General features: G+C 41.0%; 1 protein-coding gene across 2 annotated transcripts in view; it reads left to right on the top strand.

Moving 5' to 3' along the window:
- The window catches only part of UNC5D (unc-5 netrin receptor D), a 397,571-nt gene that overhangs the window by 351,243 nt on the left and 30,421 nt on the right, over positions 1 to 15,907 (top strand). For both annotated transcript variants that reach the window (XM_075207473.1, XM_075207472.1), the window contains 3 exons: positions 565 to 733; positions 2,530 to 2,757; positions 13,097 to 13,246. In XM_075207473.1, the coding sequence (XP_075063574.1) occupies positions 565 to 733; positions 2,530 to 2,757; positions 13,097 to 13,246 (547 nt within the window). The remainder of the gene's footprint in view (positions 1 to 564; positions 734 to 2,529; positions 2,758 to 13,096; positions 13,247 to 15,907) is intronic.

Raw genomic sequence — 15,907 nt, forward strand, 5'->3', positions numbered from 1 at the left:
ATGATCTAATCCTGTAATTACATTGTCTAACCAATGCCACTGTATAAAACCACTCAAGTGTGGACTTCAGAATACTCAGCGTATAGTCAGCGGAGCTTCAGCTTGGCTGCAGACATCAAAACCAGGGCAACCGGGGGACAGTTATAGTTGAAAAACAGTCACAAGAAAGATATTAGGACAAGAGATGAAACGCCTCAGAATAAGCATGATACTGTCACATCTCACCATCATTTTAAAAGACTTGAATGGACACTCTCTGAGGGCAATATAACTTCATTAACATATCATTGTCCTGGTCTACAAGAAGTATTTCTAATTTATTGCTGGGATGATAATAATCCATTAGAACTGCTTCTGCTGCAACTAAAGGGTGGGTGATATGTTGCGAAATAGCTTAAATAAAATTCTGCCATGTTTAGCCTATTGATTTTATCATGCACAGAGCAATTCAATGCTACAAAGGATTTTATTATACTGGAGAATATGGGACATTTGGTCGATTTGTTTTTTTGCTCTTGGCATTGCACAAGGTTTTGTGTCTCAATTTGCTTTGTCTGTTGAAAGTTTGCAGCTGGAGGGCTCGGAGGTTCTCTTAGGACCTGAGGTCACCTGTGGACCACTTGATATGACCTTCTCTACTCCTGTGGCCTTAACCATCCCACACTGCGCTGAAGTCAGCTGCGAGCACTGGAATGTCCGTCTCAAAAGAAGATCACAGCAGGGCAAATGGGAGGCAAGTAACCTGTAAAGATACAATGCCTACCTTACAAAACATTAACACACAAAACAAAATAATGTGAGAGATATCCAAGCAATATGCATAATGTATCCCTTACTGATGATTACATATGATTTAGTTCACCTCCTTAGGTAAATTACAGAATATTACAAGACACCAAGGGCCTAAGTCATTAAGGAGAGCAAAGCATAAAAAAGGAGTAACTTTGCCCCTGGGCAAAACCATGTTGCATTGGATGGGGAGGTAAATTTAAAATGTGAGTACAGAATTATAGTTGGGAAAGATCATTTTAAAAATTCTGTGTAAAAATAAAGTATTTGTGTGCTAGATGAAAAAACAGTCAGTATTTTCCTTATGTGCAAAATATTAAACTAATTTGCACCTCTTGCATTGTAACTTAGTTTGTCCAGGATCAAATTTACTCCCTTTTTTGCCTTGCTCTCCTTAATGACTCAGGCCCCACGAGGTACAATGACCGCATAAATGTTGACGTGATCTTATCAGCATATAGAACTGAATAGTGACTTATAATGTCAGATTATGTATAGATAGATGGTATCTTAATTCTTAAAATATGAGGCCTTTCACACATGCATAATTAAACTTAAACACATATTTTTTTTTTTTTAAATGCACATTGTAAACCATGCGCATTTCTTATAAATTCCCCTCTGTGTCAAAAAACGCTGCATGACACATTGAAGGTCGTCTTAATGGAAACTGTTCATGTGATATTCTCAAACAATTTATAAGAGTGGCACTATATGTGTCATGTAGTTTCCAGAGATAGTTGGACTTGTCTGTGGAACTTCAATTTATACACTGGAACTTAGATTGTGGTGGTTATTTTGTACAGTAAATGTTAAGGCTCACGTGTAGATGGAAGCATCTGCTCCTCGAATGTAAGCAGACAAAGATACACACATGAGAGAACGCAGTAACATGCATTTATTCAGCCGGATGCATCGCAAAATACATACAGCTCTACATCACCAGCATATGCCCCAGGTTTACGTTGGGAGTAATAAGTGTGTATACTAACATCCCATCATAGCGTAGAGGGATACGGTAAAGAGTTGTCTTCACTGTTATACACATTATAATAATGTAATGAAATATCCTATAAATATGGGATAATATTGTTTGGACAGTGTTATTAATAAATGCAAAATGTGCATCACCCGTGTAAGTATTATTTGCAACCATGCAAAAGTGCAATCCTGCAGTGCAAATGCTGTTTAGTTTCATGCGCCTACTAAAATGCTCCAGTTTTTATGGGGAAATGCCTGGATTTGCAAGGGGTACAACAGCTTGACTGATTGTAGGAGGAGAAAAGTTTAAATGGTTGGAATTTGTCACTTCATTGTTACTATTTCCACCATGCACACCAATCAGTCCAAAGACCATGAAACAGATGTGCACCTTGAATTATGCCAGGCACATAGGTAACAATCCTTGCACACATAGATAAGCCATGTGGATCTGTACATTTTACAATTTGTAAATGACCCTTAGTGATTCTGAATCAATAATACATTAACTGGACTATATCATTGATTACATGGTACATTGTACTTACAAGCCTAAGACACTTGCTTTATTGATTGTGTCCCTTTATAGGTGATGCCCCTGTAATGTATTGTTTTTTTTACATACAACTAGCAGAATCTCACCTGTCAAGGTGTGCACCGCCCCCTGTCCCAAAACAGAACATGGCAGGAATCAAGTGTCAGTAATCCATCTTCTAAAGATGGTTCCTATGGGATTAAACATTCTCTGTTCTCTTCCAGGAGGTGATGTCCACAGACGATGAAACCACCTCATTTTACTGCCTTTTGGATCCTTTTGCTTGCCATATATTAATGGACAGCTTTGGCACTTATGCTTTGGTGGGAGAACCTCTCACAGACTGTGCAGTGAAGGAGCTCAAGGTGGCTGTGTTTGGCTGCATGTCCTGCAATTCACTGGATTACAACCTGAGGGTTTACTGTGTGGACAATACCCCATGTGCATTCCAGGTAAGGGCTATTTCAGTCCTTGGAAGATTTTTCATTGGGATAGTTTATTTGTCTTTGGTTCTCTAGATATTTATTAATCAGAATTGTTTTTTTTCCCGGAAAACAATGATATTTTGTTCTGGAATTGCACATATAAGTATCAGAATGCACTTTAAGGGATGCTTATTGCTTTAAAATAATGATCAATGCACAACAAAAATGATGGCTTTTTATAGTTGACATATATTTTTGAAAGTCATGACTAGGTTGTATAATAAAAGTATCTTCATTTATTGTGTTTAGTTTAGTCACTTGAACACGAACCCTAAGCTTTTGCATTATGCTGAAGTGTACCCTACACACAGTGGAGGCAATTATTTTGTGCAGGAAACAAATATTCATAATTAGGAGCATCAAACTATGAGTGTACCTCCAAGTATGGAAAGGTACAAAAATCTTTAAGTGGAGTACTTTGTAAAGGTGTAGTCCAAACTTCTGCATACCTCCAAACTTTTTAAGTTGGAGAATCATGACATCGTGTGTGCGCCATCGCACAACTGAGAATGGGGCATGGCTATCATCACAGGGGGTGTATGGTGCTTACGGAGCGCTCGGCCATCCTCATCCTCCTTCATTGCCACGTGCGCTAATGGCAGGTGTGAGTGGCACCCATTCACTCCTTTCAATTAAATACACTTTTCAGATATGTGTATGTGTTATTACAATGTTGAATGTGCCTAGAAATTCAGTTCACTGAAGGCTGGCACTGATCAGGTCTCATCCTATGTTATTAATAAGACGTGCTTGCAGATCCTCTCCAAGTACTGTAATGCACCACGCAAAATTACCATCCCCACGCACAGCCCAAAATAAAATAAATAAATAATGGCAGTGACCCTCCCCTTCCTTCCAAGCCCCAGTACTAGACAGCATGGGTTGGTTTCAATTATAACAAGGAGGCTACAAGCATAGGGTGTGTCTGCCGAGTCTGGTGCCTGTATATAAGGGGAGGGGGGGCAAAACTTCACTATAGCAGGGTGATCTCACGCCTGGGGTCTCCATCTGTTATAAGGAAGACCAGGTTGTGTTTTTTTGTATCATTATTTATTTATTTTACACAGGGCACTCTACTCTGTAAGTTTTGTTTCAGTAAACATGTAGTACGAGTCCCGATCTCCACCTGTACTGAGTTAGTGTAGGAGTCAAGTCCCTTTGCAAATGGAAAGCCCCAAGGAAGGCAAGAAAAGCCCCTGAATATTGCACCCTCTATATCTTCATCCAACCATCGTGCTCTGCAAAATGAAATCTGCACTGCTCTGTAAAACAAGGCTCGCAGCAGGTCCAAAGCTGCCGGTTTCTGCTTCGTAAATGACCTCTGCTGTGTATAGGCGATGGGTACACTTAACATAAATCTCCAATGACTGTATTGTAAAAGTGAGTAGAAAGAAACATTCCTGGAGCAAAGAGATATCCTCATAGTGATACCCTCTAAAAATGACAATTGACTGTGCGGCAGGATAATCAGAGATGGTACAGAGAGCACAGACTGTGAAAGAGGAGAGGGAGCACTTTCTCAGCTTGCAAATTGCACTCATTTTAATCGGAGACAAAAGGACAAAGTTTCAGTCTCATCAGGTTGATCGTATAAAGGGCAAATCAAAGCAGTTTCTCTGCCTTTGTTCTTATAATAAAATGAGAGTGTCAAATATAGCAATTGCTCACTTTCCGGGAATGATCTATGCTTCTGATGTGCTGTGTCCTTTTTTAAAGGCAGCCTGTACTACTGTGCGACAGATCCAGCCCCACTCTGCAGTACATTTTATATATAAGCAGCATGATGGCGATGACTAGAGTCTGGATAAACATAATGTATTACAGCTGCCTTTGCCCCTAAATAGCTTCAGTTTTATGGAATAATATTTGCAAACCTTTGAGTCTGTCTACAGCGCACATATGCGATTATGCTGCATAAACTTAGGTTAAAAAGCAGCTAGAAGGTTAATAAGTCTCCTGTGTAATGTAGGGAGTATTATTTTTTTATTTCAAAGAGGCAAACTGCACAAATGAGATGTTTTAGTTAAACATAATGGGCTTCATTTAGAGTTTAGGAGCAAAAACAGGAGCAAATTTGCTCCTCGACAAACCGTGTTGCAATGTAAGTGGTGAAAATGCATTTATTTTTTATTTTTATGCATGCATGGAAATACTGGACAGCTATATTTTTACACTGCAATTTAGAGTTGAGCTAGAACATGCCAAGAAAGCCCTTCTCCTCTTCCCAAAGTGCAAGATTGATCCCTATGTTTGCTATGCTCCGAAAAAATGAGGCCCAATATTTCCCAATATCCTGTTGGTCAGTGATCAGGTACCCTCAAGTGATAAAAAGGAACTGAGTTTAGATTGATGAGAAACTGTTGCCTTCAATTGAGTGATAGTGTTACAAACTAAACTGTTGGGGAACAAAATCCAGTGCACAGGGGTGCAGTGCATAGCAAAATCTGAAAGCAGCTATTGAGGGCTACCAAATGGGGGCTTGAATTAGGGAGATGAGTGTCACGTTTTAATGAACAATTAGTAATCAATGTTGAAAACAGATTGACAACAAAGCTCAGGCGCGGGCTGGCACGTTTAAGCCCGGGGGGGCGCACAGGCGTAAATGATGACGCAGCCGCATCGTGTGTCATGTGATGCAGCTGCCTGTGCGCTGATGTGGCCGAACAAAATAAATAAGAAATATTACATCGGAGAGGGGGGGGGGGCAGCCCTAACAGTGGTTGGACTGAGCGGCCCGAGTGGCCGCTGCCCCCTGCCCCCCGGCCCAGCCCGCCCCTGACAAAGCCTAAGGATTTGATGAAGTATAGAGCCTGTAGGCTTGAAGGAACTCTTGCCCATTTGTTCCTTGTTGCAATATTTAATTAAAAAAATGGGATATATTTATCAAGTGGCTGTAATGAAAAAACACTGATTTTCTGCGGCTTGCTATTGTTTTTTTAAAACACAATTTTTGCAAAGGCAAAGCTCATTGGGTTCTTCATAACGACCAGTCGATATATAGACCCCTTAGCGTTTTTAGCATTCTAATCGCATCAATGAACTCTTTGCAGATGATTGATGTATTAAAATGGTGAGTCGGGAGTCACAGGCAATCAAGCCACTAGTGCAAGCAATCCAGCTTTTAATTCTGGAGGTCTTTAGGCAACATTTGTCTAGTTTGAGTCCCAAGCCATTCTTACATTTCCACTTAATGCAGTGATATGAAGCCAAGCTGCCCGGGGACCAGAATGGTCTTTAATAATAAGGTTGTATAGTTTTCTCTCACTTTATGGAAAAAAGTAGAAATATAAATGTATTTTATCTTTATCTCCCCTAACTCCCAAATGCAACCATTTTTTGAGAAACCCAACTTCTACATAGCATATGACACCAATTCAAATGTTGGAGGGATCGGTGCTTTTACAGGATGCAGATCTCTGGCTGGAGGGTAAGATTGTCTCCTTCTAGTTGCTTCAGTTCCGTCATATTGCCCCTCATACTGAGCAGTTTCAATACCTGCAGTTGAAACATTATCTCACTTCCTGTTCATCAGTCCCTGCTACACCTATAATGACCAAATTGAAATTCTTATGAGAAAATTCCCTAAAAGCTAAAGGGGCAGGTCCTCTATTATATTCCCACTGCTCAGGGATGGTTTACCAGACAGAGCTTCCCTTTGTGTGATCTGGGATGAGCAACTGCAACAACCCCCTTCCCCTTAATCTTGGAACAAAATATTTGATGCTGCAAGGTGGGTTTCATGATACACCAACATGATGGGACCCTCCTATGAACTTATATCTCCATATATTGTAGGTCCTGCAGTGATCAGGATACAGGACATATATGGTGGAATTGATCTCCTAGAGAAAATACTTTCTGGGCATAAGATGTATCTGCTCAAACACATCCTTAAAACTACAATTAGGTTGTCCCAGTGATCAGCGTTACTGAATGAGCTAGTTAAAGAAATCTCTACACCTGCCCGGAAATATACATCTCACCTGCTCTTGGCTGCTAGGTGGCTGTGGTAATGGCTCAAATCAGATTTACTTTTAACAATGGTTCAGAACAAACTGGATGATATTCTGATTAATGAGAAATTAATGGCAGTTCTACAGGATGAAATGACAGCTTTTCACTCAGCCTGGAACCTGGGAACCAATTAAAATCCCTAAGACGTACAGTCACAATTATGTAGAGAACAATCTTCTTCAGAAGGTCAGCACTTTCACTATTCCAATAGAGGTTATGTGAGGTTGGGTGGGGGCGCCAGCCAGGCTTTCATGTTAGTTTGTTCTACCATGTCTTTTTCTGGGTTATTGTTATATAATATGCCTTTTCAGATTCACAGTTTACATAGGAGCACTTATGCTGATGAATCCATCACTTCAACAGTTCATGTGTTCTGAGATTCCTAAATTAAGCAATGTATGCCTGTTTTGTTCTTGTATACATTCCATCCTCATTTTCTGAAGATAGCGACAGCTGTTCTTTCCTATGGTGAGAGCATCACAGGAAAGGGATCTTCAGATCCTTCTCAGGCAGGCTTCATACTCCTCCCCTCACTTTTGCTAGTTATATTCTGAGCATAGTGATCGTGAAAATACGAAGGGTCATAAACAGAACCCTTAAAGTAATATACAAATATTTGAAAACAAAGCGTTTACAAAGTCAACACTACTTAATAAGGACTATAGACAAATACATATGTAGAAATCTTAGTATGTACATATCTTAGTATGTTTGTTGCAAATATTTCCTATTCAAAGACATATAGAAATGAGCAGTGAGCTCACATGCAGTTCCATGTGTGAACTTTCACATAGATTCCAACTCTGCCAATTGCTGTAAAACGGCCCCGATTGGGCAGACCCAGAAATGGGCGGAGCTTCTTCATAGTTGGTCGTGGTTGGATGGATTAGAATGTGTTTTGTAGGAAATAGAGGTATGGCTTTAGCAGATCAGTATTTTGGCCCAGTATTGCCCAGATACATTTTGGTAGGTATGCTGGTGAACACCAGGTGGTTAAACTTGTATTTCTTAGAAGATGGCTGCATGTGGTTTGTATTATTTTTTGGGAATATAGTATTGCAGAACATGTTTCTTCATTCACTATAACATCTGGTCATTTATATTGCCAGGTTGAGTTTCTTGCCATATGTAAAATCTAGAACTGCTGGGACTTTTGTTTGTTGTTGACTTTTTGTTCAGTTTATTAGCTTTCATTGTGTTTGTAGTACCAGTTCTCACCTCTCTACATTACCACTTCTGGCACCATTGTTATGTCAATGCTCTCAGACTGTAGCTTGTCTCTCCGCACTGAAAAACTTTTATTCTGTCTGTATTATAGTAAAGCTATATTCCTAATGCAGCAACTTCTTGCGGAAATAATGTCTCTATAAATGTACTGCTCCAAAATAGGGAGCCCTTGAGGCTCAAACGTAAACTTTACAAACTACTCCAGCTATAGAGGGACAAAATTAGCAACTACATTTAAATATATTACACAAAGAACCGCCTGACATAGGATCATAATAATACCTCCCTATTCCTAACAGGACACTGCCACTGTATATGTTAAAATGTCAAGGCACCTTTTATTGTGCACTCAAAACTATACTGAGCACTAAATTATATCACCCAACTGTCCCGATTTAGTTAGGACAATCCCAATTTTTGGGGGCTGTCCCATAGGTCAGGACTTTTGTCCTATATAGCGAACACACATGCCAGCGACAGGTGCCTGCTGCATTGAAGGGTTGTTTTTTTTTTTTTTTAAATTCTTTATTTTGGTTGGTCATATAAGCAAATACAGGGAATAAGATCGTTATTATTGAACAGATGTACAAAAACAGTCAGAACAATTGAATCAACATGTACATAGAAGCTTATAATGAGACAACCATTTTTACAATTTTATATGCGGTATCAAATAATTGTATATAACTGTAGTGAAAGTGTGAAATGTGGGAGTGGGGAAAGGGAGTCAGAGAGGAGGGGGGGGGGACCACAAAGCAGGTATATGAAAGAGCTCAGGGGGTGGAGAGTGTGTAGACGACTCAAGAAGATAAGAGGGCAAAGCGTATAAGGGAGCCGGACTTACCCCACATGGGTCCTTATCACGGGGCTAATTGTTAGGGGGACGCGAGCTTTCCACAAACTGCCAAGGAGCCCAAACCTGGTTAAAAACATGGCCTCTATCATGGAGGTAATAGGTAATCTGTTCCATGGCTGCGACATGCCAGATTTGTTTTTTAAGGGCTGTTAGAGAGGGAGGGGACGTTTTTTTCCAGTTTAGCGCGATAAGGGATTTAGCCGCTGTCAGTATACGTGAAGCTAGTTTTTTGGAAAATTTGTCAAGCTCTGGAGGAGGATAGCATAGTAGAAACACCCAGGGGTCCTTTGCAACGGGAGCCTCAAATAGAGAGTTTAGAATGCCACAAACCACATCCCAGAAGGAGGAGATTATTGGGCAGGTCCACCATATATGGAGCATAGTTCCCCTGTGGCCACAACCCCTCTAACAATAAGGTGAAGAAGAGGGAAACATGCTGTGGAGTCGAGTAGGGGTATAATACCAACGGTAATAGATTTTATAAGAGGTTTCTTTAAGTTTGGTGGATATGGAGCTTTTAGCTATCCCCAGTCTCATGTCATCCCATGCTTCATCGTCCGGAGGGGGGCCTAGATCCTTTTTGAAGGGTTGTTTTTAAGGAAGTTGAAGGGGTTTGGGGTGGCCCAGAATTTCGGAATCGCTGGACTCGTCCCCGGCGGATGTGGCAAACTCCAGTGATGTGATTACGCCCCCCATGTAACATGACCGTACCCACTTCTCACCCTGTCCTGATTGGGGAAATCATGAAAGTTGGGATATATGCAGTGGTCTTAACATGATCTTCACAACCACTGTCGTACACTCTGCCCCACAGCTTACAATCTAAATGTGAGATTGCTGACATGTCAAGATTAAAAGGATGGGTATTGGTCCAGCTGATATATCTGTAATTATACCACCTACCCATAAATCTGAAGGTTAATTAATTAACACTACCTTTCTCCCTTATGAAGGTTTGTGTGGCCAGTTCACTGTATATTACAGCATCATGTTACTGGAGAGATGGGATATATCACAACAACTGAATTTTCAGGAGATTTCATCTGTTTTCCATTCATCTCCTGACTGCCAGACTGTCAGCCATGCTGGCAGGCACATAGGATGCCCCCTGCTCTCCTAACTATACTATCCTACAATTGTTCAAAATTTCTATTCTCTAACTCAAAGAGCGGCTCAGAGGCAGTTAATGGATATTAGGATATATTTTTCACCAGTGCAAACTTGCTGCCAGCTGACTGAGCAAGATTCCAGCTGTAGCGAAATACTTGCTCCTGGGGGAATGGCTAGGGCACGCTTGCTAAAGGGAAAGCTGAGTTGCTTTTGTATGTGTTTTTCCTGCTCCTATCGTTCTAGGAAAAGGCAGCTTCCTTTATAAATGAACATGCATCTTGCTGTTTTGTCAATAGTACAGTAGACTTACTTGTACATTATGGTGCTACTGGTAGTCCATCAAATTGGTTTGACCCACCATGTGAGACAATAGCACATCACAGCTGCAGACTTAATGCACTTGCAGATGTGCTTTCTGTCTCAAAGCTCCAAAATAAAGGGGCAGAGATGGAAAAAAGCTGCATCTATGTTTCATTGTGCATTCAGCTTGCATTATTTCAAGTGAGCATATGATAATTATAGGGGTATATACTTTGAGCTAGACACTGTTCAGTAGAAGCCAATAAGTGCAAATTGATTGCAATACTAGGACTGGAAATGGATTTACTAAACTGAGCTCACTTTTTGGACTCACTTTTGGGTTATAATTTGTAGGTACCATTGTTGCCCAAATAATAAAGTACCCATTTATGTGTAATAAATACCATACTATTCTTATTATTGCTTCTTTATAAGGTGCCACAGATATCTGCAGCAGATATAGAGCATATTGCAAAGACGTAGAGAACAAACAGACAAAGTACTGGACACTCAAAAAGTGTAATACTGTTCAAAAGATGTAATGGAAAAAGTACATAACAAGTGTCTTAAAGAACATGCAAGATAAAATGACAGACAGATGGATGAGCTGGAAGCAGACAGGAAAACAGGATATTGCACATGAGTCATCCATAAGCTAGTCTAACTATAATGCTCTCTTGTTATAACGCTCCACCTTAACTACACTGCCCTAACTTATCGCAAGTGATTATAGAACCTCCCAACACTGTTCTGGATGTAATCGGGACAAATTAACCACCCTGTGTGCAGCTCCACTGAAGTTCTGTAATAGACATTATGTAGCTGGCATTGGCCGAACTACTATGGATGACCTTCCCCCCTCGGTGGCCTTCACTTACCCCCCCCTCCAGGCTCCTGCAGAACTTCCCAATACCTCCTCTATGCTCTACAGAGAATGACACATGTGCAGAGGGCAGTGCTCAGAAAAGGCTCAGAGCAGAGTGGGGGGATGGGGACTGGGAGGTTACACCAGCATTTCTAGGCCCCTTACCTAAGCTTTGCTAAAGGACCCAGGCTGGGTCACCCAGCGATGCATTGTTCCCCTCCTGGTAGCGGAGCTCATTCAAATGAAGCCTCATTATTTTATTCATACTTGCCAACTTTTCCCTGTTGGCTTCAGGGAGATCCCAGGGGAGGTGGGGGCGGGGCTTGACAATGCACATAATTTTGGCCCCGCCCCCCTAAATGATTGTCACGATTTGTGACACAATATTTGTGTCATTAAGCCCCCCCCCCCAACTTATCTATTGTGGGGACGAGAACCGGGAAGGTTGCCCTACTCTCCTGGGAGATCTCCCGGAGGTAACTATGCATTAAAGAAAAGCAGCTATGAATCTCTAGAGACTGAAGTGTCTTTTACATTTCTGTCTCCATTACTGAAGTCACGTTGCCTTACCTGTCAGTCTTTGATTAAATCTTGGTCTCATGAAAATGGCCACCTCCATAGGCATCAATACATGGACATAGGACACAATTTCTGAACTGTGTCATCATACCACAGATGGCGAAGCCTACCACATTTTGTACTGGATCAGCATCAGGGAGAATGCCAGACTCTTCAGGGAGTGAGGGAGATCACCCCTATTTCAGGGAGTCTCCCTGACATTCAGGGAGAGTTGGCAAGTATGATTTTATTAGACTGTAGAACAGGGCTGTCTTTCCCATTGGGCACAATGGGCATGTGCCCGGGGGCCCTGCAGCCCATGGGGGCCCGTCGGAGGCAGGTAAAAAAAAAAAAACCTGAAAAAAAAGAAGAAAATACTTACCTTGCAGTCAGCTGGCGATCCGGCTCCCTCCATGGTCTCCTCCTCCGTCGCGCTCGCAGTGCATGTCGGGCGTGACGTCATCACGCCCGCCCGACATCCATTTTTTTCCTGCCTCCGACGGGCCCCCATGGGCTGCAGGGCCTATATATATATATAATAATTTATTATTTTTTTTGTATATATGGGGGCACCGGTGCACTGCTGTGCCCGGGGGCCCAAGATGTTCTTAAAAGGGGGCCCTGCTGTAGAACATGAACCAGATGGCAAGGTATTAGCTCCACATACTCATGCCACTGTATGTAGGTGTGGCATAGCTGGAAGTGTAAGATCATACTAACTTACTAAAATACTGTTGTTCCATCTGTTGGCTATAAACATTATTAATTAGTGATGATACTATGTAATTATTGTTTGCAGCATAGTAAAAGCTAACAGCCTATTGAGACCGATAGATAGAGGAAACAATAATATACAGCTGCAGCTTCCACAATAAAATCGTAAAAAAATGCATACACACAAATCAGCTACATGTTTTATTTTTAAATATAAGTTTGAATTCTGCAATGCGATGAACATTTAAAGTGGGTAAAAGGTTGTAAGGATTCGCAGCTTGTACCATGCTGTCCTTACAATAACACAGGCTGTATTTTGTGCATAATGCACTTAGAGCAATGCGAGTCAGTAAAAGAAGTCCGTCAGGTTTTCCTTGTTTGTAAGCAGTCGTATCTGTGATTGCACTCAGGCAGGGGAATGCGTTTGATATGCGAGCCTGTTATTATAATTCTGCTGGCATTCCATTACCGCCAACAGACAGCCGGAGTAAAATGTGGCCAGTCCTGACACTAATAGCATTATTCTTTTGTCTTTATACTCGTTTTATGATCATCTTAATTTAGCTTGCCAAGGAAGATGACATTATTCAAAATGCCACTCAGCCACCTTATAAAACTGTGAAGGTCCATCCTCTTATTGATTTCTCCTTTTCCTGTCGTAGGAAGTGCTTTCCGATGAACGGCATCAAGGTGGACAGCTGTTGGAAGAACCAAAGTTGCTTCATTTCAAGGGAAATACCTTCAGCATCCAGATTTCTGTTCTCGACATCCCTCCCTTCCTCTGGAGGATCAAACCATTTACTGCATGTCAGGTACCAGAGCCATTTGTCTTCCCTGCTATAGCTCTTTTCTCCCTCAATCTGCTGCAGACATGGTGAACAACTGAGTCTGTTTTTTCTTTTCACTTAATACACATTGATTAATAGCTAATGCATTTAGTGCTACTGGAAGAGTATCAGATGAACAGCAGTAATGATTCTTCAACGCTCCAGTGTCCATCTGTGTTTGATGCCAGTAGTATCCCATCCCTTTAAGTCCCAGATAGAAAAGATCGGTAGTGGCTGCAAAACCAGCAGTGATGGAGAAGGGCCAGCAGCAGAGACACCCAGTATTAGAGACTTGGGGTAGAACTAGGGCTGACACTTTAAATCTTCTCCACTACTTTACGTCTGTAAGGTTCAATCACATTGTGAAAATAACAACACATCATAGCAGGGCTGTATCTAGGGCTGTGCGATAGGGGCATCTGCCCAGGGAGCAATGCTGAAGGGGGGCGCAGTTTATGAATATTTTTAGCTACAATTGTAAAATACAGAATTTGATTGAAGATTGGTTTATCTAGTCTGCCAGTATGCTCATTTATTTCCTCCATTCTAAAACACGAAATGTAGATTTTTGGAAATGTATTTTGAGGTAAAATTCATTGCATCCTTCTGAACAGTGGCGGAACCACTGCTGTTGCAGGGGGAGCAGTGGCTAAGGGGCCGGGATATGAGTGAGATATCATAGGCGCCCTACAACGAGCAATGGCGGTATTTCCAACGCAGCCCGCGCCCACTGTCATGTCAGTACAAGCGTTGTGAAGCCAAAATAGTGCTCTACTGTGCATGTGCAGAATGGGGGCCACGGGAGTATGGACTGCATCACCTAGTGATGTAATGTTCCACCCCTGCTTCTGTATATTGGTACATGCCACATAATGGCTTCCTCCACTGTTTATAATTTACCCTTTGAAAATTGTTTGAGAAAAATGTCATTCTTTTCGGTCATATTATTTGCACAATGTTTATAGGCTAAAGTGCCAGGATTTTAGGGCTGCATTTGCACGTTTACATAACCAAGAGCATGTTGTGACAGAGTTGCATGTGACTTTATAAAGGTCAAATGGCAAATGTAGGGAAGACGTGGTGATGCAAATTGCATCATTGTGGTCTCACCTCTGTAGCGCAATGCCACGATGGCATCATCAAGCCACAGGTTGCAGGCACAAATGACACTATTCGTGGTGCTCATCGCTCTCGTGCAGTGGGCAGGATGAAACAGAATGGACCGCTCTCCCGGGGTCTGGGAGAAGTATCCGTAATTCTCCCAGACATTCCGGGAGAGTGGGCAAATATGATTTATAAGATCAGAAATATTAGCCTAGAAGAGACTGGTTTTGTTTGCTTTACCTGTAACTTTTAGAAATAATACTTTTGGTATTCACCTTCCGTAATTTTGCTTTAGATCATTAAAATAAGGAAACATATTAAAGGACAATTGAAAAAAAAACAGCACTGTTATCCGGGGAAACACCTCTTAGCAGCTTCATTTGTTAAAAATGCCAATGCCTTGGCACCATGTAAACATAGGTCGTATATAACCTTTCCGGTCGAGCTATGACAAATATACCCGTTTTCTACATGGCTTACAAACATTCTGCCTTTACTAATAACAATCTATCCTATTTCCCAAAATATAAAATGGAACTTCAGGGTGCCATGAAAAGTGAGAGTGGCGTTATAACAATGTAAATTCTTGGGCATTAATCTTTATGGTGTATCCGATCCGTACTCCGCTAAAAGTTCCACGAGTGTCGTAGACCTAAGTAACTATTAAAATTTACTACTCTGATATAAAATGCAGATGAAAGAACCATTACTTTATAACAGCACAGTATATAAAAAAGGGAAGTGATATGCTGAAGTATAATAAAACGCACCGGGAGAAAGTAGCATTCAGAAGCTGCAATGATTTAGGGAACAGGGCCATAGTCTTAGATACTCAAAGGCGTTTACAGGGGTGCAGAGAATTATAGTTCATTGTGAGGCTGAAGCAACGAGGAGTCTTTTTATCTTAAACTACTGAACAAGAAAATGGAATTTGTGCCATAATGTATTCACCAGACTATATTTCCTTTGTGTTTGTGTCGCTTTTAGTAAAAAGAATTAAATAACACACATATTATATCAAATTCCACCATTCCGTCTGTCAGAGGCTGCGAGAAGGCTAATGCAGGAACAATAAAAATATATTAGCTTTCCTTTTAAAATGGCAACAATTTTCGCAGGCACCTGCAAGAATTATATTGTGTTTTCCATTGTGGCATCTCTCCTAAAGCCCATTGCTGCCATCAGAGGCCAAAAACAGCTATTGATGTAAGAAAAAAACAAAAAAAAACAAAAAACCTACTGAAGTGTAAATAGAGTGTAATGTGTGTAATGGGCTTTATTTTTAAAACTTGAATGTTGTGAACGTGTTTGTATGTGTCTTTTGTTTGTATTATTCTCTTTGCAGAAAAGACAATCTGGAGGGAGACATAAATGAACCATATAATGATAAACAAAGAAAATTTAAATGTCTGTATTTAAAATAAATCATCATATGGAATAAAGATATACACTGATGTGATAGGCTTTCTACTGCAGTGAACATGCCAGATCCAAAACCTTCATGGAAATTGTGGGCACGTACACCCGTATTCAAATACAAGC

This window comes from Mixophyes fleayi, chromosome 4, assembly GCF_038048845.1.
Source record: "Mixophyes fleayi isolate aMixFle1 chromosome 4, aMixFle1.hap1, whole genome shotgun sequence".
Lineage (NCBI taxonomy): Eukaryota > Metazoa > Chordata > Amphibia > Anura > Limnodynastidae > Mixophyes > Mixophyes fleayi.